This window comes from Heterocephalus glaber, unplaced genomic scaffold (genome assembly GCF_053883595.1).
Source record: "Heterocephalus glaber isolate CG9 unplaced genomic scaffold, H.glaber_assembly_v1.0 deba00001447, whole genome shotgun sequence".
In the NCBI taxonomy this organism is placed as follows: Eukaryota; Metazoa; Chordata; class Mammalia; order Rodentia; family Bathyergidae; genus Heterocephalus; species Heterocephalus glaber.
Window position 1 is genome coordinate 3,930,248 of NW_028258299.1, and position 22,779 is coordinate 3,953,026.

The 22,779-nt window shown below is 43.9% G+C and overlaps 1 protein-coding gene and 1 pseudogene across 15 annotated transcripts in view; one reads left to right on the top strand and one right to left on the bottom strand.

Annotated features, from left to right (window-relative positions):
• Positions 1-22,779, top strand: part of Camta1 (calmodulin binding transcription activator 1) — a 777,226-nt gene that overhangs the window by 73,701 nt on the left and 680,746 nt on the right. The window contains exons 3-4 of one of the 15 annotated variants that reach the window (XM_087214412.1): positions 151-234; positions 2,340-2,588. The exons of 13 other annotated variants lie outside the window; for them this stretch is intronic. In XM_087214412.1, the coding sequence (XP_087070538.1) occupies positions 2,412-2,588 (177 nt within the window). In that variant the 5' untranslated portion in view covers positions 151-234; positions 2,340-2,411. The remainder of the gene's footprint in view (positions 1-150; positions 235-2,339; positions 2,589-22,779) is intronic. One more of the 15 variants, XM_087214418.1, reaches the window with a different exon arrangement.
• Positions 8,494-10,089, bottom strand: LOC110345608 (protein LSM14 homolog A pseudogene; annotated as a pseudogene).

Genomic DNA, 22,779 nt, shown 5'->3' on the forward strand with positions numbered 1-22,779 from the left:
TTAAAATTTGGTTTTGTATCTAAATAAAAATGGCTGTACTAGTAATCAGGAATAACCGTGTTCAATTACAGTGGAGTCTTCTTTTCAAGAGCTTGATTTTGCATTCTCAGAGATATTAGTTGTACTTACTGGAGCTCCTTTGTTTTGCAGAGATCATGACGCAGCCGTCCTTTTGGATTTCTTTTTAATAATGTGTGACCCTTCACCTTTGATCCCCTGACCTGCATTACCTTGGTAACCATTTCATTTTTTAATTTAATTTCATTTTTTAATTTTGGTGTACAAGCTGTAACATTTCATCTCTCAAAGTGTAGCACGCTGATTTCCTCAAATAGAGAGACCCCTTTGAGTGATAAATTTGCAAAATGCTGTCTTCATTTTCTGTATTAAAATTCATTTCAGTTTTTTAAAATAAAGTGTAATCTGTGTTTTCATCCTTTACAAATTTAAGTTTAATGAGTGCATTTCCCCATTCAGGATATTTCCTTTTATATCCATGTTTTGCAAAGGCTGAATTAACTGATGTTCACATATAACTCACACCTGGGTTACCACAGCCACCCCCCCCCCCAGCCCCCCAACCACTGCCATTCCCCTCACACAGCCCCTTTGCCATCACCATGCAACTCTGTCCTGCAGGGTAGCTTGTCTTGCCTTCAGAAATAGCACACTCTCCATCCTCAGATTATACTTTGCATTCTCAAGAATTATTGGGAGAAAAAGCTTAGATTTTTAATTTTACTTTTGCTAAAGGGCTAGAAGAATACAAAGTTGTTTCATTACCAAAATTCACCTCTCCCTGCCTTTAATATTGTATTTCTTTGAGACATAATTAAAGGGCAGTCAACATTTTTAACATGACCCAGACTGCTGTTGTCTCCCCTGAAACCTGGTTTTAGCTCTGATGGTCCTTATACCAGATTGATTTATGCCATTTGTTCCTATTTCATGTTTGCTTTTCAAGTAATGCATTTTTATTGTATTCTTTTCAGAAAATACTTAAAGGCAAAGTAAACCAAAAATCAAACTTAATTCTTTGAACTTGCAAGATATTCCTAAGAAATCACCCTACCCTCCAAAAGGAGATCTCTTAGCATGGCCCAGTGAGGCACAGATTACTTTTTAAGCGTCTCATTATTTTATTCTCTTAACATTTAATGCTGATGTTTTAATTGCACACAGCTGAAGCTGCTAAATGAGCACTGAAATGGATTTAAGTCCTCTCTGAGCTTTGTTGATACCTATAAAAGTTTATATCATTCATTAGAACCAGAAATTAAAATTAGTCGTGGCGAGCTGTTCATTGGCGATCACAACTCTCATGAACACTTCCTCAGGGTCATGAGGTTGTTTGTACCTATTATACCCACATACCTGCAAAACTGCCTTTGGCCTGCTGGCCATCTTTTCCCAGAATTTCAAATTATCAAAGTTGAGACATACTAATAGGCAAAAAAATCCTGTGATCGTAAAGCCCCCTTAATTGTAACTGTCCCAACAGTTGGGAGCCACTTTCTCGCTGAACCTTGAGTTTTAAGGCAGTTTTTTTTGTTATTACAGTGAGTTACACAGTTGTGCAGGAATGTTTTTCAGATTCCAAGAGACATTTTTGGCTTCAGGTGTGTCCTTTATTTGTGTCTTTGATGCTGTAACTTTCCAGCACCAAAGAAATGGTGCCTGACAGAATTTCTTGACTCACAGGGCTGCGGAGAGTGGTGACTGCTTGTCGGACTCCACTCCTCTTGCTGCTGGTCCCTTAGGATCCCCAAGCTCCCTGTGGACAGAGTCAGCTCCCCTCTGGGCTCCCACCTGGTTTAGTCATAAGCCTGGTTGGAGTTGAAGGGACATTAATAGACACAGAAGAGAAATTTTTATTGTCGTGTTTTATTTTGTGATTAGATCAATTAGATTTTAAGGTTTTCTCCCTTTGATATATTTTAAGATAAGCTAATTTTTCAAAGACAGCTAGTACATGGATACATTTATTATTTATTTTCAGTGAGCGTTAGCTATTTGGTTAGTATTTGCAACTTTATGTAAGTCATAAGCCACATGGATATTGTTTTTGTAATTGTGATTCACTGAGAAAACCCTTATGTGAGAGTCAGAAAGTCTGCATCAGACTAGCAAAGTCTCTGGATATGTCATTGGCATCTGTTAATTACCCAAAACTAAAATACTCAAAACAGAAATCTTTACCAGATTTTAATTTTGGTGTGCAAACAGTGAAATTGGTTGTTTGGCTGACCATGTAGGAGTTTGTAAAACATTTCATTGATGCTACTTCCGTTTTTTGTATGTAAAATGTAGATACTGTATGTTTCCTACTTGCTTTTTAGGGTTGTTGGGAGGATAAATGAAACACACTGGGAACTCAGAAGAAAGGTGCTTTTGAAACTGAACCTCATCCTATGGCTGTGCCAAGAGGCAGTGGTAGTGAACCCGTGGTGAAGGGCCAGGACCATGGTTCGAATCCACCCCGGCCTCTTGCAAGTGTTCTGACTGCAACACATTACCTACCCTCCTTGTGCCTGAGTTTCCTCCTCTTTAAGTTGGGGATGATAATAACACCTACCCAAAGGATCATGGTGAGTTTTAGCTGAGTGATGTGTGCCAAATCCTTTAAGCAGCACTGGCATGTAGTGTGGCCAGACCTGGCCATCAGGAGCAGGGCATACACACCAAACACAAAATGACACTGTAACCCGCCCGTCTCTCAATCTTTTGCCACTGATGTAGAGATGTTGGGTGCTCAGAGAAAGGGGAACTGCATGGTTTATGGTGATTAAACACCTGTGAAACAGATGAAGGTTTGGTGGGTAAAGTTACACCTGGCTTGTCGAGCTTATGAAGGACTGCCTCACTCTATGTTAACAGGTTCTTCCATTTTAGCTATTTTTGGTTATGGAGACTCAAGGAAACAGACCTAAGGAGGAGGCCACCTTTCACCTAGTTAGCCTTACTGTCCTGTATCTGTTCACCCTGAAAACTGTAGCTAGCTTTGAAGGAGCCAGGGTGTTGAACTATTTCAAGGTTTTTGCTTGACTTTATGAGGCTTTGGTGTCCTCTAAAGTAGAACGAGGGAGAGGGGACCTCACTGTCATCTCTGCATATGTAGGAATATGTATCACATAGTCTTCCCTGTGCTTTCCATGTATTTGAAGCATCCAGATGAGCCTACGAGGTGGGTGGTATGTGAACTCTATTTTGCACCGGAGAATGCTGGTGCTCAGGTAGGTTAAATGTACTCTTCCAGCCTCATGCACAATCGGTGCTCAACTCCAGGTGCTTCTCCTCATCTCCTGACCCCTCATGCCTCACATTTACCTGCATACCTGGGGGAGCCCCTCACAAGAAACAGTTCTGCCGTTTTGGTTGCAGGAGCCTCAGCTGTATACATCGTTGTTCCTTGGCTTCCAGACCTTTTAACATAATGTCACCCCTAACTTAGTAGGGCTCACATGAAGGTGTACCTGGCTCTCATAATTCTCTGCCACGATCGCAAGGAAGGCTCTGTTACACATATGGCTCCTGAAGGGTCTCTAGAGCAATGGCTTCTGTCAAACTGGGTGCACCTCTGAAATTTCTGTGGCTTTTTGGAAACTTGGAGCTTGGCCCACCAGCGATTCTGATCTTGTTGTAGCAGACAACTATAACTATAGATCAACAGGTTCAGAAATGCAGGAAGTTTATAAATAAGAGAAAATATGTAATTTGTGAACATTCATATTTGTGCTTCTCAGATGTGTCCAGTCCTATTAATTCTATAGTTGGCTTCATTGTAGTTAAAGTGGGGTTTTATGGGCAAGCTTAGTTGTTCAATACTGAGCAGTACCTTTCTTGTAGGCCGAGTTGTAGCCATCTGCTCTGTAGAAGAGTCTTCAAGCAAGAACCTGACTATCTTGAGGCCAGTCTTGTGCTTAGTTACAGGGCTAATGAAGGCTGTGCTTCATTTCTTGTTTTCTCAGTTTTCTTCTTTTGCCTCCTATTATTTATGCGTTTATTTTCCCTTTCCCATTTGCACTCTTCTGCCCATCTCCTCCGAAGTTCTGTCCTCCCTCTTTTTCTCTCTTCCATCCACTCACCTGATGTTCACAGTGTATCTGTCTTAAGACCATAAAGGACTGGAAATCCTCCAGGTGGCCAACACACAGTAGGTGTTCAAATACTTTAATTTGTCTCTCATTATCTCTTTTTCAGAGAATAGGCACCGCCCCTCATTGGTCTGAACACTGTTGGATTTTGTTTGTGATCTACCCTAACTTGGTTGTTTGGCAACAGGGCTGCCTAACATCACACTGCTAGACACATGAGTTTTGAGCTGGAAGGCCCGCGACTGCCTGAGCCAGACCCTCATTCTGCTGATGAGGAGCCTGAGGTCAAGGCCCTTGGATGTGCCGGCTCTCCTGTTATGTTAGTCTTGTGCACCAGAGTGGAGAGCGCACAGTCGTGTTTTGGTGCACAGAGGCTTGCTGCGAGCTGACTTTCTGTAGAAGAGCTAGAGAAGCTGTTGGAATGATCTTCCCACGGCTTCCTGCTGCCTACCCCGGCAGCAGCAGATGGCATAAAGTTAGGGCCATTCTGAGGGTGAGCAGAGGGGCCCTCTGTGTGGAAGCTGGAGGCTGTGTGTGCTGCCCCTGACCCCAGCAGGTTGGCCCAGGTGCCACTTGGCTGCTTCATGAGTTCTTTCTAGTGGCCTTTCACCTGTCCAAGGCTTTTGTAGAGACAAACACATTGTGAGGGTATAGAAAGGTATTTTTGTCATTCCTCAGTGAAAATCTGCCCTTGTCAGAAAGAGAGTTGATATAGACGGTGGCAACAGAATTGCCACATAGGCAGGAAATAACAGAGAACAGCTCCTGTTGTTCTCGTTTGTGGTATTGTCTGCCAGGGAGACTGCCCGTGGTTACTGTGGCACCATGTGACATGCCTCAGAATCAAGGATGCAGATGAGAATTTCTGCTTTCTACCCATGTCTTCAGGTGGGTCCAGAAACGTGCCACGTGGCAGATATCACACACACCTACCCAGAATTTCTTCTTCAGGTTTGACTGTCCTTTTCCTTTTTTCACTTCTGTTAGGATCCTTTTTTCTTAGTGCTGCATTTTCCCACAGGAGAAGCTAGCTGACCTGTAACTTGTTTGTGGTGGTGCAAGGAGCACTGGTCAAGGAGCAGGTTGAAGTCCTCAGCTAAAGTCTGGCTTTGGGTATCCCTTTCCAGCTCTGGCCCATCTTACAGCACTTGCTTGGCATGAGTTCTTGAACATAGTAGACACTCAGCAAACACTAATTCTCTTCTCATTTCTCATTAGCACAGGTAATTAAGAACAGGAGCTGATAGACTGCACATATCTGTGCAGAGATAGATCTGTAATTAAAGTTTTAATTAAAGAAACACCAGACCAGGCAGATGGTACTTATCCCTGCATCCTGTAAGCCAAACAGCGTGGCTTTTTGATCTTCCAAACAAGCAGAGCAGAGAATAGCAGCTTTCATGGTGGTACCAAAGGGGAAAGGTAGTCTTTATTAACCAGCCACGATCTAATTTTGGCATCACCCCATCCGATGCCGAATGTGGGGACAGTCATTGCAGTTTGATAGGGAAAGACAATACATCAAAGTTATGTCCCAACTAATGCTTTTAAGCCTTGAGTCAAGGTCATTACTACAGCCCAGCTGGTGGATCACAAGGCATGTGGTTTTGTGCTAGGTCACAAAAGCTGACAAAGTGTTATTCAGGATCATCAGCTAAATACAGTATTAAATTAGAGCTCCATCATTAGGTTTTGTCCCTGTATACCAGTGCGGAATTGAGATGGGACTTGGGCCCACCTGCCTCATGCTGGTCCTCTGCTATGTCACACTGACCTTAATAGTCAAGTCAAGTATAGAACTTAAAAAATAAAGCATCCACAGGGGCTGAAAGAAAAAGACTTATCTGGGGTCTTATCACTTCTTAGGACCTCCCCACCACCCCCTGCCATTTATTCTAGTCACTGCTGCCTCAGCAGCAGGAAGCCAGGCCAGTGCAGGGAAGAGGCAGGCCATGCACGTGGTGCCTGGCTGCTCAGTCTTGGTATTCACCCACTCCTTAACTCTTTTCTTACCCCTCCTTTTAATGTTTACTTAGCTGGACACATGATTTTCAAGCAGAAAGGCAGTTCTACTTTGGAATTACATACTGGCTGACATAGGTGTGTTTCTACCACCCACATCTCAGTTTATTTTCTCTTTGGTAGAACCTGTCCTGAAGACGTTTATTTCTTACTTCACAGAGGAGCATTTTAGTTTAGCGTTTAGGAGCATAGTTTCTACTTTGCTGAACAGTGGGTGACTTTACCATCCCTGTGCTGCTTTGAGAGAAGTAGAAGTTTTGCCCGAAGAGCTGACCCTACACTGGGAGCTACACAAGTACTCTCACATTACTGACTTGTAAAATTGGAAAACTTGGAAGTGTTTTAATACCCTCTTAATGTCATCTGTAAATGAAAACTCAGTCATTCTCTAGAAATTTGTCTGTGCAGCTGTAAGGAGACATATTAAACCATGAGACCTGTGATGGGCTCCCAAGCTTGTGTGTCCCAGGTAGACAGAAATGTGTCCGCTGCCTGGGGGAGGCGGGCTCCTGTTATGCGGGGAGATGCTCTTTGGCTTTAGGAGTCATCTGTTACATGGAAGCTGCTTTCAGTGGCCTTTTGTGGTTGTACATACCATAAGATCTCTGCAGAATTGTGCTAGTAGATATTAAGTCGGCATTTTACATGTAGAATTTCAAATGGTTCGACTCTGAAATCTGTTTCTTCTCTAATGTGATTCAAGACCTGAATATGTAACCTTTGAGTATTTAGCAGTTTTAGATTGTAGGGAGCTTCTTATGTAGGAAGTTAAACTCCATGCCTTGCTTCAAGGCCGGAGATAGACTTTTCTCCACAGAAAGGAGGAGCAGCAAGCCCATCTGGGTGGTGCCTTCTTGTTGCTCTCCCTGTAGGGTTGGAGAAAGCTTTTGCCTGCCCTGATAGCTGTGTGATGGTGAGAGGTAGGTAGAGCATTCTACCCTCTCCAAAGTAAGTTAATTTCAAATATAGTGGTACCTTGGTTCACAAACTTAATTCTTTCCTCAGTTCTAGTTCCAAAACGAATTGGACGAGAACCAAATCAGATTCAGTGGTTAGGTTCAATGTTGACCTTAGGAGAAATTTGATTTGGTTCACGTCCAGTTCGGTTTGTGACCAGAATCATGGAAAGAATTAAGTTCGTGAACCGAGGCACCACCGTGCCTGTTACTGAGTGCCTGGTATGGGCTCTGTCATAGGGATCTGGAATAGATCAGTAAGGAGAATCACTCTATTCCCCTGGAAGAGCTTGTTTTCTGGTTGGGGAAAAGCAATAGTAAACAGCAGACAAAAAACATAGTTGAGCGGTGCTGTGTGCCTGTCTTCCTCAGGTCACTTTGCGGAAATAGGCACTGTTTGGCCTGCATTTCACGGGTGAGGTATGAGGAAGTTACCTCGGTTGGGTCACACAGCTCATGAGTGGTGCTGTCGGCATCTGGCCCAGGCTTCTCTCTTCCTTCCTGTGCTCTTTCCCTCTGTTAAGAAACTCCCCGACCTGCTCTTCCCTGAATAGTAAAGGAGGGGATGTCAGCGATAGTGACCACGATGAGTGCAGAAGCGAGGTGGTCTGTCCGGTGTCCGGGTGTCTGCCCGTGCACATGCTCTGTAAGTTAGTGCTGTAGTAAAGGGCGTGAAGGAGGTGGTATAGGGAGCCATGTGGGTGGCCGCAGTGAGAGTGGCCCAAGCAGAAGGGACAGCAGAAGCAGAGGCCCCACAGTAGATCCAGTTTAGCCGAGGTGAGGGAAGCCAGGAAGATAAGCGGGCGGAGGCTGGAGACAAGAGTGGGACAGAGCCATCGTGAGCTGGCCGGGAGCAGTGTCTCGGGGCCTCAGGTCACGGTGAAGCCTTTTGATTTTACTGAGCAGGAGGGAGTGCCGCGTGGGCACTTAAGACGTGATAGAAGGGTCACGGTAGGCACAGAGGACAGCAGGCACTCCAGGCAGCCTCTGCACCACATCCGGCCTGCTGCCTGTGTCAGTGCAGCCTGCGAGCTGAGGATGCTGTTGACTTTTTGTGCCGGTTTAAAAATGTTTATTCTTTAAAAATTAGTTGCTTTTTTATACAGCTTTCCAAAATTCTTAATGTTTCTTTGGCAGTGAAATCTAATGGAATTTTACAACTACATATAAAAAAAGTTACCTTTGCTTAAGAAACAGCATGTACTGTGTATGTGTAGTTGACTGACAGAATTCTCTACTAGCCAGCACCCTGGTTAATTGATGAAATAAACTACCTCATATTATAGGATTTCCAAAAAGAAAGAAAGGAAAAAGAGAGACACACACACACGCTCATACACGTGCACATCCTTCTGTGGCTCAGAACACAGATCCTGGCCCTGTCTGCAGGTAGCTTGAAAGAATTGCCACGAGCAGTTTTGTGATAAGAAAATACTCTGGCTGATCAAAAAGTATTTGTAAGTCTAATCATTTTTAAAGATGAGCTTTCTCTCCCCCCAAAGTAATTGTGTTGTATCTTTGAAATTAAGCAGAAAAATAAAACCCAGTGCTGGTGACAAATAAGCAACAAATTCATCTCTTCATTCTTCATGAAGATTGAAACCAGTTAATCAGGACCATGAAGAGAGAGCTACAAATTCATCCATTTTCAGAGACTTATTTGAAGACCATGCAGCAACAACTTTGTTGTCTTTCTTATATTCAAAATCTGCAAACTCCCTTCCTCCACGGCCTCCTATGAATCTACCACAGAATCCCTGAGGAGTAGTAAAGGTGCCACCTCTGCCTCTACCCTCTACAGCCATGGTTTGGAGGAAGTGAAATTTCAAGTGTTTCAGCATTTACACTTGATCTTAGCCAAAAGGCCAAGAAGAGATAAGTGTTTCAGCATTTAATTGTCTTGCTTCAGCCCAGGGTGGTCTCTGGCCTTTATTATCATCACAAGAAATATTATCAAAGAAGGATTTCGTTTTTTCACGAAGGCAGTTGGGTCCAAGTGGGATCCTCTTCGTCAGCATTTCCTTCACTGTTTTGGGTCTCAATGCCAGAGTCTCCCTTCACCATTTATAGGCTTCTCTTGTTTCTCAAGTTTATCTTATTTTAATTTAAGCTTGTTATGAAACTCTGTCAGTCTCCTCCTTGTTAAATTGTACACTTGCGCTTTGAAAGTCAAAGTCTTTCTCGAATTTCATTGGATCCATCTTGATGAATACCAAATCTTCCCTGGGCATCCTGATGACCTCCAGATCCTCTTCTTGGAGCTGAAGAAGCATCTGAAACTACTTGTCTTTTGCTGTCATTTCTGAGTTGCTCATTTTCTGGCCTTGAAACTTTGTGTACTTCAGCGGGCCTTTGCTCTTGGTTCTCCGTTGCTTTTTGGCTGGTAGATGGCAAAGGCTTGGTTGATACAGGGCTCCTCCTCCCAGCAAGTGCTGGAGCAGGGAAGTGAGCTGAGGCAATCTGTGTTGTTTGTTCCATGGACTTCTTAAAGTGTCAGGGCTGGAGCGACCTTGAGATAACTGTTTTTATAGATCTTGTATCCTGTGTAAAGGCAGAACCAGCTGCACTTCTTTGGGATAAGGTGCCGCTGTCTGACATTTCTGTTCCAAAGGATGCCAGGGAGTTCCAGCAATACCAACAGCACCAAACTGCTGCTCAGCTAATGAACTTGGACTGAACAGGCTGTAGGTCAGCACCCTGCCACAAGGTTCATAGGAACCAGCTGACTGGAATGAAGAAGTAGATGAACCTAGTGAAGACTGAACAATAGCTGGGAGCTGAGGCAAAGAATGTTGTGACTTCGGTGGCTCACAAACTGAGGTTGTAAATGTCACTCCCACGGAATATAATGTATTCAAAGACTTCATTTTGAGGCCGTATTGGACCATTTGTTTGTCTTCTGTACCAAAACATTGAACTCTGGCAAGGGCTACAGTGGAGTTCTTGGTGGTGGTGGTGTAGAGGATGCCCTCTTAGCAGATCTCTGCCTTGGAAATGAGGTTGATGTTGCTGCCCATGTAAGAGTGCCCTGCTCATAGCACTGCTGCCACACTGGGCCACTCGGGCAGATCCTATGCTGCTGTCACCTCAGATCCATCAGGGCAGTGGTGCTGGTGCTGGTACCGGAACCACTCCCTCCCTCAGCTTTCTTCTCTGATCGCAGTGTGGCAGTGGCAGCTAACAGTTTTAAAAGGTTGAAAAAAGCCCCAATATTTTATGCCATGTGAAGATTATATGAAATTCAAAATCCGGCATCTACTGGAGAGAACCACATTCTTCCTTCATGCCCTGAGGGACCTTGCCACACGTGTTCACCTGAATACCCTTGAAGGCTGCCTTTGAGCTGCCACAGCTGTGTTGAGCCTTGTGACAGGGGCCACATGGTCCTTACAGAAAAAGTTGCTGCTCCCTGGCTCAGGAGAGTAGGGTGGGGGCCACTGCAAGAGCCCATGGAGGCTTGGGCCAAGGCAGTTGCAGGGCATGTATCAGAGCAAGGGCTGAGATAGGTTGTGTTCACATGGGAGAGCTGGGGAGGATGTTGCTGTCAGGCACAGACTGCCTGGAAGAATGCAGTATTCCCTTTTTGTGTTTGGGTGGACCTAGGGAGTGGGGTGTTGGGGAGCAGGGCAAGGGGAATGCTGGAGCTGTGTTTCACACTGCTTGGCTTTAACACATTCATGATGGAGCCGTAATTCATATGTCTCACTGCTGGGCAGCTCTGAGCCACTGGTGGCACATGCATACCTGTCCCATCCAGTGGCATGTGACAGGCCCATTGGTTGGTACAAGCTGCCAGATGGGACAGTCATGGATGTGCCACCAGTGGTTCAAGCCAGCGGGAATGTGTTGAGATGCCAAGTGGAGGTGTTGGGTGGGCAGCAGTGAGCATCTTACTCTGAAGAGAGGCCTAGGCTGGATGTTGCTGAACATTGTAGGAGAGAAATCCTGGAGGGAGGGCAGGGAAGTCCAAATATGGAGCCCTGGAGCAGCACCCAGCAGTAGGGGAAGGAAGCAGAGAAGAGTGAGGAGGAGCAACTAGAGAAGGCAAACCAGGTGACAGGGTCCTGAGGACAGAGTTGGTGGCTGTGCCAGCTGCTACCAAAGGTCAAGCTAGATGCCTGCTGAAGATTCGCTGTGGTTTGGCAGTGTGGAAGTTACTCATGATTCTGGTAAGAGCTGTGTGAGTAAAATGGTGAGAAGAAGAAGCCTGATGGCAGGTGGGTTAAATAAAACAGGAGGACTGGAAGTGGAGCTGGTGTTTGGGAAGATACCTTTTCCCTGCAGCCTAAGTGCAGGCCAGGAGAGGGCAGGAGTGGGATTTGACCCAGGGTTAGGATTTTGTCAGGTGAGTTCTCTGGAGGGAGGAGGGATAAGGGAGCTGAATGCTCTGTGGGTGAGTTGGTGTGATGACGGACCGCATAATCTGAGCCAGGCAAGAGGGAGGCGAGGGGCAGCAGGAGGTCACAGTGTCAGTGGATTTAAGGAGTGGGGTCGGGGACTGTTGGAGCTGGATAGTGAGGGGGAGGAGTGCTAGGCATGGACATTGTGAGGGGTGTGATTATGGCTACACCTAGAGTGAACCTTTCAGCGCTTTCAGTGATAGGAACAGCCCACCGTGCCCCGTATGCCATAGGTTCGTCACCACCGATCTAAGTCTAGCGCAGAGCTGTCCATGGGAGGAGCCATGTGTAACTTCACATGTTCCAGTGGCCATATCTTTTAAAAGTAAGAAGAAATGCAGTGAATTTCAGTCATATCAGTCATATATTTTACTGTATTTAGCCCAGTATATCTAGAATCTGTGAACATGAAATCTGTGTAGTAGTTATTGTGATACGCTACAATTTTGTACAGTTGAAATCAGTATTTTTTACACTTTCGTGCACCTTCCTTGCCCGGATACAGTTCAGGCTTGTGGCAGCCTTGCTGGACAGCGTAGAGCTTTGTGAGTGGCTGTGGAAGTAATGTACCCAGCTTACTAGGGGAGGAGTCGAGGAGCAGAGAGGCCTGGTTGGTGAAGGGCTCTGCCTGGAGTGGGGCTGGGAGGCAGGAGGGTGGCCATGGATAACCTGCCACTCCCGGGCAAGGCTTAGAGTCCCTGTGGACTCTGAGGGCTGCCCTGGCCTCATTGTAAGTCCGAGTGATGCCTCCTGGAGTTATGGGTTTGGGGCAGGATTTCTGAGTCACAGCAAAATATTAGAAATGCAGGCTGTAATTTTGACAGGATCTCCCAAAACTAGCAGTTTCCATTTGGGCTTTTACTTCTATCCAGAAGGCCTTTCATTGAGTCACCAATGAAGAAGATATTACCCACGTGAGCAACTTGTTCAGCCACCTTTTTTCCAGGAAAAAAAAAATCTTTTAGATTCTCACCTGTATTTTGACATATCTTAAGATGCCGATCTTTATTTTGGCATCATCCTCAAATCCCTCAAAGTCTGTTAATAATGCTTATTAGCTCAGTCATCTTCAAGATGTTTGAATCCCCACAGAGGCCAGTATTAGAAGCTTTGAGGCTGTTGTGTCCCGCATGATGCAGGAGGCGGCATGCAGACCCTGCCTGCCCACATCCTTTTGACAGGCAGATCTGGTCAGCACTTTTCCTTGCAGAGTTTACAGTGTGCGATATATGTATATATATGTAGGCTTTAGGCCACACTGAGTCCTTAAAGTGTCGATGGAGTTGGGGGTGTGGCCTCGTGGTAAAGTGCTAGCCTAAAAACTATTGTGAGGGCCTGGGTTCTGTCTCTGCAGTGCAAAACAAAAGAACAGAACCACACACAAAGTGGATCATGACATCAGGAAGCTATTGTGTAGCCTTGTAGGCCAGAAAAAGTAAAATAATTTGAAAGGATAAGCAGGAATACCTGTGCAGGTCACTTGTTACTACTTCTCATGCCCCTCCCCCAAGTGATTCCATACCTTTTTCACTTTTAAATGTACTTTGGGTTTCCTTTGATTTCTTGCAATATTAAGATTAGTCCAAAAGGAAGAGGAAATAAGAAGAGGAGCCTACTTTGGGCAATATGTTTGTGAACTTGTGTTCTTGGATGACTTGTGTGTTGAGGGAGCAATTCTTGTTCCCACTGTAGCAGCTGACGTCCCAGGAACAAGGACTCTAGGTTAGTTAGCCCATAGCTTCAGAAATCTAAGAGCATTGTGAGAATCTGCTGGATCATGAGCTGCATTTCTCTTTGTAGACATGGTGTTGTCCCTCTTGGCACTGTCATATTCACATGAAAGCGCTCGGGAAACAGCATTCAGTAGTAATGCAAACTTACTCAGTACGTGAGCTTTCTTAAACTCTCTTTATTCTAATTAAAATGTTGCCACTTGATGGGGAAATGTATGAATACCAAGAACTGGAAATTAAGCAAGAAATTAAAAGAACATTAATGGCTTTATTGTAATTTGTTTTGAGGTTTTTCTCTCCACTAAATGGTGGTTTGCTTACAAAGTCACCCCTTCACACATAAATCTTTATGACAAATGGACTGGGGCATATCCCAGCAAAAGAAGAGCTATTTTATGATGCCACTTGTAAATTATAACACGCTGTGGAAAAGAACCAAAGTATTCACTTTTTAAAAGCATTGTTAGCATAATTACTTAATTGGTGCACACAAAATTCTAGTTTGTTTGAAATGACAGTCGTGTCTAAGATACTAGCAAGGTTGACATTTGTTCTTTCTTAATGTATATCTTGCTCACTAGAATGCTCAAAAAATCCAAAGTATGACATTTAAATTTGTGATTTATTTATTTCTTTAAAAGTCGCCTGCTGAAACTTACTTGACCATCACAATCAGCCTGACCTTAGCCAGGGAAGGTGTTCCGTCTGGTCCAGGGTGCAGGGTTCACTAGTGCCCGGTGCTCTGCACTCCTGCAGTTGTGTGTGTGCTCGCCTGGATGTGCATCCACCGGAGGAGTCCGGATTAGCCTGCAGCTCCTGCCTCCAGGTGTGGAGGTGCAGGTCAAAGTAGGGAAGCAGCAAACCCCACAGCCCTCCCTTGTGCCCTGCATTGTGCTCTAGCCAGCTGCACTGCCCCCCTCGTCTCCCCTTCCCGGAGGTGCAGGTACATTGTACTGTCTTTTCCCTGCTCTGGCCAGCCCTTCCTCTTTCTGCTGGATCTGCTGGATGGACTAGCAGCCTGCCCAGATGCCTGCACCCTTTCTTGGGCTCTGCCAGCACAGCCTGCCCTTCAGTTCACTCTGCAGGGGCCCTCTCTATGATGTGTGGTCGTGGTTTCTTCAGTGGTGTCTTTAACCCGCTAAACTTCTTGGGTGCAGGTGCTGGGCCTCCATTTTTGTTTCCCCAGAGCCCAGCATCTGCACATGTTGAGAGTGAATGGATCTGGGTGGTTGGGTGGGGGATGTAGTAGTGGGGTCACATACCTTCAAGACAAAAAAGTAATAACTGTTTTGGAGAAAGAGAAGAATAAATACTGTTTTTGTTTATACAGGTCTTAAAATTTTGGTTGCAGAAAGCAAATGTACAGAGAGCAGTGGAAAGCAAGTCAGAAGCTGCTGATTCCAGAGATGGTCACAGTTTATGTAAAAAAAAAAAAAATGTAATTTACCCTTGAGCACCTTGAAATTTTGTTCTGGTATCTTGAGTAACTAATTGTTTACTTGAATAACTAGTAGGGAAATGGGTCAGGAGTGTAATGAGGACTTCCTGTGAGAGGCCCGCGGCCCCTCTCACGACATGGCCTTTTCCGCACCATGTTCGAAGCTTGTGGAAGTGACCCGTCTCAGCACTGCACGTGAGCCTCAGTGGGCCAGGTCTTTGCTCTGTACTGTAACCCTGGGATTGAACGGTCATACTTACATCCAGCTAGTTTGAGTTTTGTTGGGAATCAGCCCCAAATTAGGGAAGTACTTGCATCTGCTCACTTCCCCAAGTGCTGTAACTTGGCCTGTAAGACTGAATAAACACAGCGTTCCCTGTTTACCTGAAGTCACTCACTGGACTCTTCACCTGCAGGAGACCCTGAGCCAGGGAGGTGAATGAGCAGTTTCGAGGCTTTCCTCTGCATCAGTGTGCCTGTTGGTCCTTCACAGCCATGTGGATGTGACCTGTGGGTTGTTAGGATCTTAAATTAGTTAGGAAATGGTAGTTCTTTTACTCAGTGACCTCCAGTGTCCCATTGGAGTACTGTACATTGGTAACCTGTGGACCTGACCCTGGATTTCCAGTTGGCATTTTTGAGAGTTGAGGACTAGCTTCTTAAGGCTGTGCTTCATGAACAGTCTCTAGCAGGGAGCCTCTTGAAGCATTGTGTTCTGTTATATCAATATGTACTTAGACATGTTAATCTGCATTAGAGAGCTGATTGTTCAGAATGACTCCCCTGGGACACTATGTTAGAAAAAAACAACTGAATTAGTTTGCTGAATATGCACAATAACTAAAAAGAAATCTTCTAAAATTAGTGTTAATTGAGTCTGGGCCTTGATCATCTTTGAACCTTTAATTTTTAATTTGATCCTTTAGAAAAGTTTTGTGGCCTCATAAAGATACAACCTCCAGCTCAGCATGGTGCACACACCTATAGTCCCAGCACTCTGGGAAGCTGAGGTACATTGGCTACAAGTTTGAGCCCAGCCCCAGCAGTTTAGTGAGGTCCGGTCTCTAAATACAGAAGAGCTGGGAATGCTCCTCTGTGTGAAGGCCCCGGGTTCATTCCCCTGTACCATGAAAAACAAAATAAAACCAGCCTATAACCCAATAAGTTATGCTGTAATAATTGCAAAAAGACATTTGTGCAAGACCCCATCTTGAGTTAGAGGAAAGTAAAAGATGTATGTGGGTGTACATGTACGTGATACCTGTGGGGTAGGTGTATGTGTGTGTGTGTTTAATGCCCACTCTAGGTTGCCTTGATTCAGATTTCTCCTCCTCGCTCTCTGCCTCTCGAAATGGGGCAAATTTTCTTCAGTTAAAAACAGAAATAGAAGTGACGGCCTTGACCCATTTTACACCTGTTTATTTAAGGCTCTCACCACACACTTGTTCATGGGCACAGCAAGAAGAGGGATCCAGAGAGCTCGAGCCATGAGGGCTGACACATTGGGACGAAGCTGGCAGAGCTCATAGGGAGAGCTTTACCATCCTGCCAGCTCCATTCTGGCTTCAAGACAGTCCTGTGACTGCATTAATTGTCCTCAGAAGCCCAGGTTAATTTGAACTGAATGCTACTAAAAATGAAATAGATTAAAGTGACCTCCACCCCACTTAGCTCTGAAGGACAGCAGTCCCATGCCACCCGGTCCCTGAGGCCTCTGTGGGACCATCCCTGACACCATCCACTTCCCCTTAGCAAGCTTCCCTTTTCTTATTAGCACTTACTCCTCAGTGACAACCCCTTTCTGTGTTGCTGTGTTGCTCCCATGAGAATGGAAGCTCCGTGAGAGCAGGGTCTGTCTTGTCCCATGTCCCCAGCACGTAGACCAGTGCCTGGCATGGTGGAGTTTTAATAAATGCCGTTGAATGAACCTTGTGGGTTACTAGTGTTGCGTCTTTATCTTTCCCTTTAACTTGCTCTTGAATGTTGTGTACCTTTTAAGCAGATCAAGTAGTGAAAATTTGAGAATAAGTGTAAAAATTTAATTCCTGTGAAAGTAACTAGCAGCTTGGTTCAGGGTGGTGCAAGAAACCAGAGTATATGAGGACTTTGGAGTTATGAGTTACAAACTTAGTATCCGTGCCTTCTGCATAGTAGAAGACATAGATGTGGGAAAGGCATGAGTCATGTCTCTGGAATATTGTAACAGCAAGACACCTAGGGAGAGTCTGGGAAGAACCATCAAGAAATGAGAACAGGAAGGTAGAAAATTGGCAAGTACTGAACAGTTTCCTTATTATTTAATAATTTAGTTTTGGCATTAAGTAAGCAAGAGAAATATTTTCTAGATCGTGCAGGTAGTGACAAAAATATACAGGGAACTTGGAGGTGATGGCAGTCATGTGCCACAGAATGACTTTTGGGCCTTCAGTGGACCACATATTGTATGTGATGGTGGTAGCATCAGATTATGTGGCCTAGTGATGGCATATGTCTTAGTTTGTATCAGTATACTGTGACCATTTCACCGTTGACACATTAAGCAATGCATAACTGTGTTTAGATGACACTAACAAAAGTGCTTTTGATCCAGATCACCCTTACGGGTGCCATAGTTGCTCACTTCTTTGTGTTGGCATAGGTCGGAATATCATTGTTGTTCTTGAAAACCTTTGAGGAGGTCTTTTTTTTTTTTTAATTTTAAATAAAGAACAAAAACCCCAAGGAGACAGTATCCTGTGATGTAGGCTGTTATCTCAAGGTGAGTTTATTTGTAGCACTGACTTGCGATGAATTGTTTAAAGAACTGAAACTTCTTTTCAGGTATAGCATATTTTATTGGTCAGATTTTGTTCATTTCAGTATAACCTTTGGTCATTACACACAGAGGGAATCAGCTAAAGCCAGGACAAAGGACCAGTTAAACTTGAATTTTATTTCACACTGATAGTGAACATTATTTCTGCTCAAATCAGTAAATATGATTTAGCTCTTTTTAAATACAGTGTGAAAACAGAAGGGCAGATGTTATGTATCACAAGACAAAAACCTTTTGGGACATGATGCATTTTCATTTATTCCTGAAATACTAGGATTATGTAATCTTAGCCTGAGATGGGAGGTAAGTATAAAACTGCAAAAGATGGTCAATGAGGCAGAACTTACAGATGCATATTTGTAAGTTTTGTGAACAAATGCATCACCAATGGAGGACACAAATGTAAAGAAAAATTCTTGATTGCATTCAAGAAATGGAAGATTGAACTTTGTTCTAAAGTAGCATTTTCAAGCCTCAGAAGGATGTTGTATTATGTAAGTAATGTGCTTAGAACAGCATCCTAGGATGTAGTGAACCCCTTGAAAATTTGTTTAGTAGAAGGATTCAAGTGTGAAAGATTAAATCATGTTTTAATCATGCTTAATATACTGTAATTTTATTATGGTGAATGTCCACTTCTTATTCATTGAAGAATGGCTTCTCAAAGCAAAGAAGAAACCAAAATGTTTTATCTTTCTTGTTGCTTTTGTTGCGAGCATGTGAAAGATGTGATCCAAGATTGGAGGAGCAGTGCATTGCTCCTAGTTTGATTTTGGAATCTTACTTTTAACTTACTGTTTTTAGCTGCTGCACGAGTGTACTCGTAAGTTTTGTGGAATTAAATAGAAATGTAAGACCGATGAATGTTTAAAGGCACTGTCAAGACTGCGTACTGAACACTTCAGCGATTTAAAATCTAATTTTCATTCAGCATTCCTGCAGCTTAAAGTATATGATAGGAGCTTTAAAAAAATGATTCTATGAGTTAGTGCCCTCTGGTGGCACACAGCACATCAGGCAGAGAAGGACTGTGACCCAAGAGCTTCAGCCGCTTCTTACTGGCCTGTTTGCGATAGTGTTTCTTTTTGGGGAGTTTGGAAAGGCCTGTGATTTTTGGTTTGTGCTCCTCTGTAACTATATCTTTTTCTGTGTTTGCTGCTTGTCCCCCATTTTCTCCATTAAGTCTTGGCCCTGGGTTAACTCAGCCAGTCTCACCGTGCAGTGACTTTAGCAGCTGAGGGTCCTGAGTGTTGGACCTCAGGGTGAGGGAATTTTGAGGTCGACTTGGTGTAAGAAGAAGGTACATTCCAGATTGTCCCATGTGAACTAGGGCATCCAGTTTCAGGTTTGTCTCTTAACTCACCTTTTCAAGGGGAGACCGCACCACTTCCTGGATTAGGGAAAGAACCTCCTGATAGCCTTTAGGTAACACAGGCACAGTTTGGGATGAGCCTTTTGGTGGATTTGTCTTTGTTGGGCCCTTGTTTCCCATTTTGACCTTCCCCGGACCCTACCTTTCCCACTGAGGTCCCATGGCCAGAGTGTTAGCTTTGGAATGAGGCGGATCAGAAAGTGAATCCTACCTCCACTTCTGAAAAGGTAGGACCCTGGGGAGGTTTTTTTTATGTGTTTCTTTAGCTGTGAAATAGGGGTGATTTCTAACCTATGGTTTAAACCTTTGTGAAAAGATGATAGAATGAAATGAGATGCTGTGTGAGAGCCCTGAATGTTGCTACTAAAGATATGTCTCCTTCTCTTCCTTAAAGGCAAGCTCCCCACCCCATTTTAATTTAAAAAGTCATTAAAAGTAACTATTTTGGAATAACTTTCATAGATGTACAGCAAAGATAGTGTGGTGTTTTCATGCTCCCACCTGGTTACTCCTGTGATCCCCACTGGTGTATAATTGAGTTTTCCTGATGGCTTTCCCTATACAGTCCCAGTGAACATAGTCAGATTTGGTTGACGTGCCTGTTTAGCACTTGGCTAGCACCAAAACATTTGCCTGAATCCCTGAATTCCATCAGAGATAGGGCATTTGCTTATAGACCGTCCTTCTGTTTTTACCTTGTTCCTTGTCTGTGACCATTTGACATTAGAACAGCCTCCTGTGCTTTTCCAGGAGCTTAACACCTAAATATTTTCCTGTTTATGCAACTAATGAGATGTGCAACGTTAGGAAAGATGGGGTAGTGCGTTTACATCAGTATTTCAGCCTGATATTTCTGCAGTCTCATAGGTACTTGTCATGCAGTTACAATTTAGGAGAAGATAGAAGCACAAGCATCTTCAAAAATGAATAAATAACCCTGAAAATCTTAGAAATAAGATATGTAGTGGCTTCCCAATTAAAAGCTAGGTTAAATACATAATCTGTAATTAACATTACCATATGACAAAGATAGTTGTGACTCATTTTATGTTTAAGGAAATGATGTCAGACAACTTCTCATTTGGCTTAACAAGCACTGGGGACAGGCAGGGAGAGCCTCGTCCCTCTCTTCATGAACTCAGATGAGTAAGGGAGGCCAAGGAGTGACTTGGTTGGGGACACACAAGACCCCAGGCCCTTGAGACCTGTCCCACACGTGTGGCCTGAGCACACCCAGCCCGTGCTTCCAGCAGAACGCCTGGGACTGTGAGGCTTTTTGCTGAGGTTCTCTTTTTAAGTTGGCTAAAGTCTACCTTAGTGATCTTACCTATGCTATTTAACATGCATAGTGATTCTTTAATATCTAGCAGGCAGTTTGCATATTCAGCCTCAGCTCAGTCTCCGCTACGTATTACTAAATCAGCATGGTTAGGCCTGACTTGACACAATCCCAGCCTCTGGTGCCTTCCCTGGAAACCCTGGTTCCTCTCTTGCTCCCCACTGTGTGGCAGTCAGCTCTAGGATAACTGCGGCCTCTCCTGTGAGACTGTGTCTTGTCTGTGATCTTTGGGTTGCATACTGTGCCGGAGATAAGCCTTGGCAATAGAGATGTGTGGGACATATTTTACAAGAGCCACTGAGATATTTGAATGGAATGATGATGTCTTGAAAAATTGATAAATGGACCAGGTTCTTGAGAAGTTACCAGAACGTCTCAGTGCAACATTGAGATCCAGTCAGGACACAGGAGTGAGTCTTCCAAGAAATTCTTTTTTGCAAGCACAATGGAGATGTTGATGCTTTTATAAAAATTCAAATACCTGTTTCTATAGTAGAAAAATTGAGTTTCGTTGTTAGGCGCCTGGCCTGTCTGTCTTGGTTTTGGTTAGGTGTCCATTTCCAACAGCTGAGAGGAGCCTGTGTGCTGGTGGCATTGGGTCTCATTGAAACCCTAGCGCCTCATTAAAGAACCTTCCTTTTCTTCTTTTCAGAGCTGAACAAGCATCCATGCCTTTGCCTTTTAAATGTGGCGCCTATGAGCTCTGGAGTGGCATCTAGAGTAAAACCCCTAGCAGTTTTGGTGTCCTGTGATAGAAATCTGGGTGGCTGTTGGTTTGGTGCCTTTTCACATGTGATGCTTTTAGGACGCTAAACGGCACATGGGATGGTCTGACTGGAAGAGAGGGAGGACAGCCATCGACCCGAGCTCGTCCCTGATGATGGGTTTGCAGGACCCAGAGTGAAGAGTTCGGCCTCACACACACTGTGTGGGAGGTGGACATGAAGGAGGCTGCTGTCCACCAGGGTGATAGGCATGTAGCTCTTGGCTTCTTTAGAGCTGAGCTTTGCTGTAGGTCACTTGGGAGACTTAGTACTTCCCTTTCTTTTGTCATTAGGTTCAGTTATCTGTGGTACAAGCCTTTGTAGTTTACAGACCCTAATTGGAAACAAGATTAAGGTTTTGGTTGTATAATTTATGTAAATGACCAAAAACATAAAGTCCTCTTCCTCTGTACACAAAGGACCCAGTTATCCAAGTATTTATTTAAACTACAGTTATTTTTAGTCTCCCCCCCACCCAGTACCCAGTATTGAACTCAGGACCTTGTGCTTGCCAGGCAGGCACAGCGCCACTGAGCTACATCCTCGGCCCTATTTTCGATCATGAGTAGACACTTTTCATATTTTTCTCCTTTTCTTTAACCTCTCAATATTGCTTTGTGGCATTGTGGCTAAGACCAAGTGTAGCATCTTTACATACCAAATAGATTTACAATGAAAAAGAATAGTATCCAATACTTAAATGTTGAAAATGAAGATCCAAGCTTCGGGGTGTCTTGGAACAAGTTAAGTGTCTAGCGAACTGGGGAAGTTGTTTATTGAAGGTTGGGTGTGACAGATGAATATACCTGAGTTTTAAGACCACCTAACTCTCCTAGACTGAACTAGGTCTTGGGAATAGGTCTTGTATTTTAAGTTCACTTTTGAGAAGGGACTATTCAGTGTGCAAGCAAAGCTCTGGGAAGTTTGTTTTAAAGATGCTGCCACCCTCTGTTTCTGTGAACCCAGTAAAAATAGCATGGAATAAAATTTAATTATGCTGTGCTGAATATTTCATGTGGAATTAAGGGGCAAAAGCTGCCTTTAAAAAGCATTAAGTTTGGAAAGAATAAAGGCTTTGTAGGTTCTTTGGAAGATACTATAATTAAAAGATTTGCTCAAATGCATTTTTCCTTTTTTGAAGAGTTTAAAGAAATACAGCCTTCCTTTCCCAAATTGATCACCTCTCAAACATCAGCCCTGCTTGGCAGTAAATACGGCGAAGCTGCCTGTGTGCTGATTTGACGCCTTCTTTCTGTTAAATATAAAATACTTTTTTCATAAGAACCCAGATGGATTATGTAAAGGTGCAAATTTCCAATGATGAATGTCATTATATTGTATACCTTAAATGTACCAATATAATTAATAAATACTTTAAAAATCATTTGATGTCGATGTTTAATAGAAAGTAAATGTCTGACTTGCTTTGGTTTCTGTTGAACCTGTATTTAAATCCACACAAACAGTCTGAATAAAGTGAAAACATCACTGGACTAGCTATTTTAAACATTTCAGGATGTAAGAATGCTAAATGGGGTTCCCTTTTAAAAATAGAAGTGGCTGCTTACATTTACATAATTACTGCTAACTAGCACAACATTTTAAACTGTGACAAACTCAGGGTAGAAAAAGTGTCTGTTTTTAAAAGCTTGATAAAAGGAAGCTGAGGCTGGGAGCAGCCGCTTCAGGTGAGGGTCTTTGCAAAATGCCAGGAAACTGAAGCTTTGATTCAGGAGGGCCGCCGTGTCAGGGAGCAGAGACAAGAAGCTCAGCCAGGCTTCTGACGAGCTCCGTGCCGGCACTTAAGCTAGAACGCAGCAGGACCCATGGTTGTAAGTCTTGACGC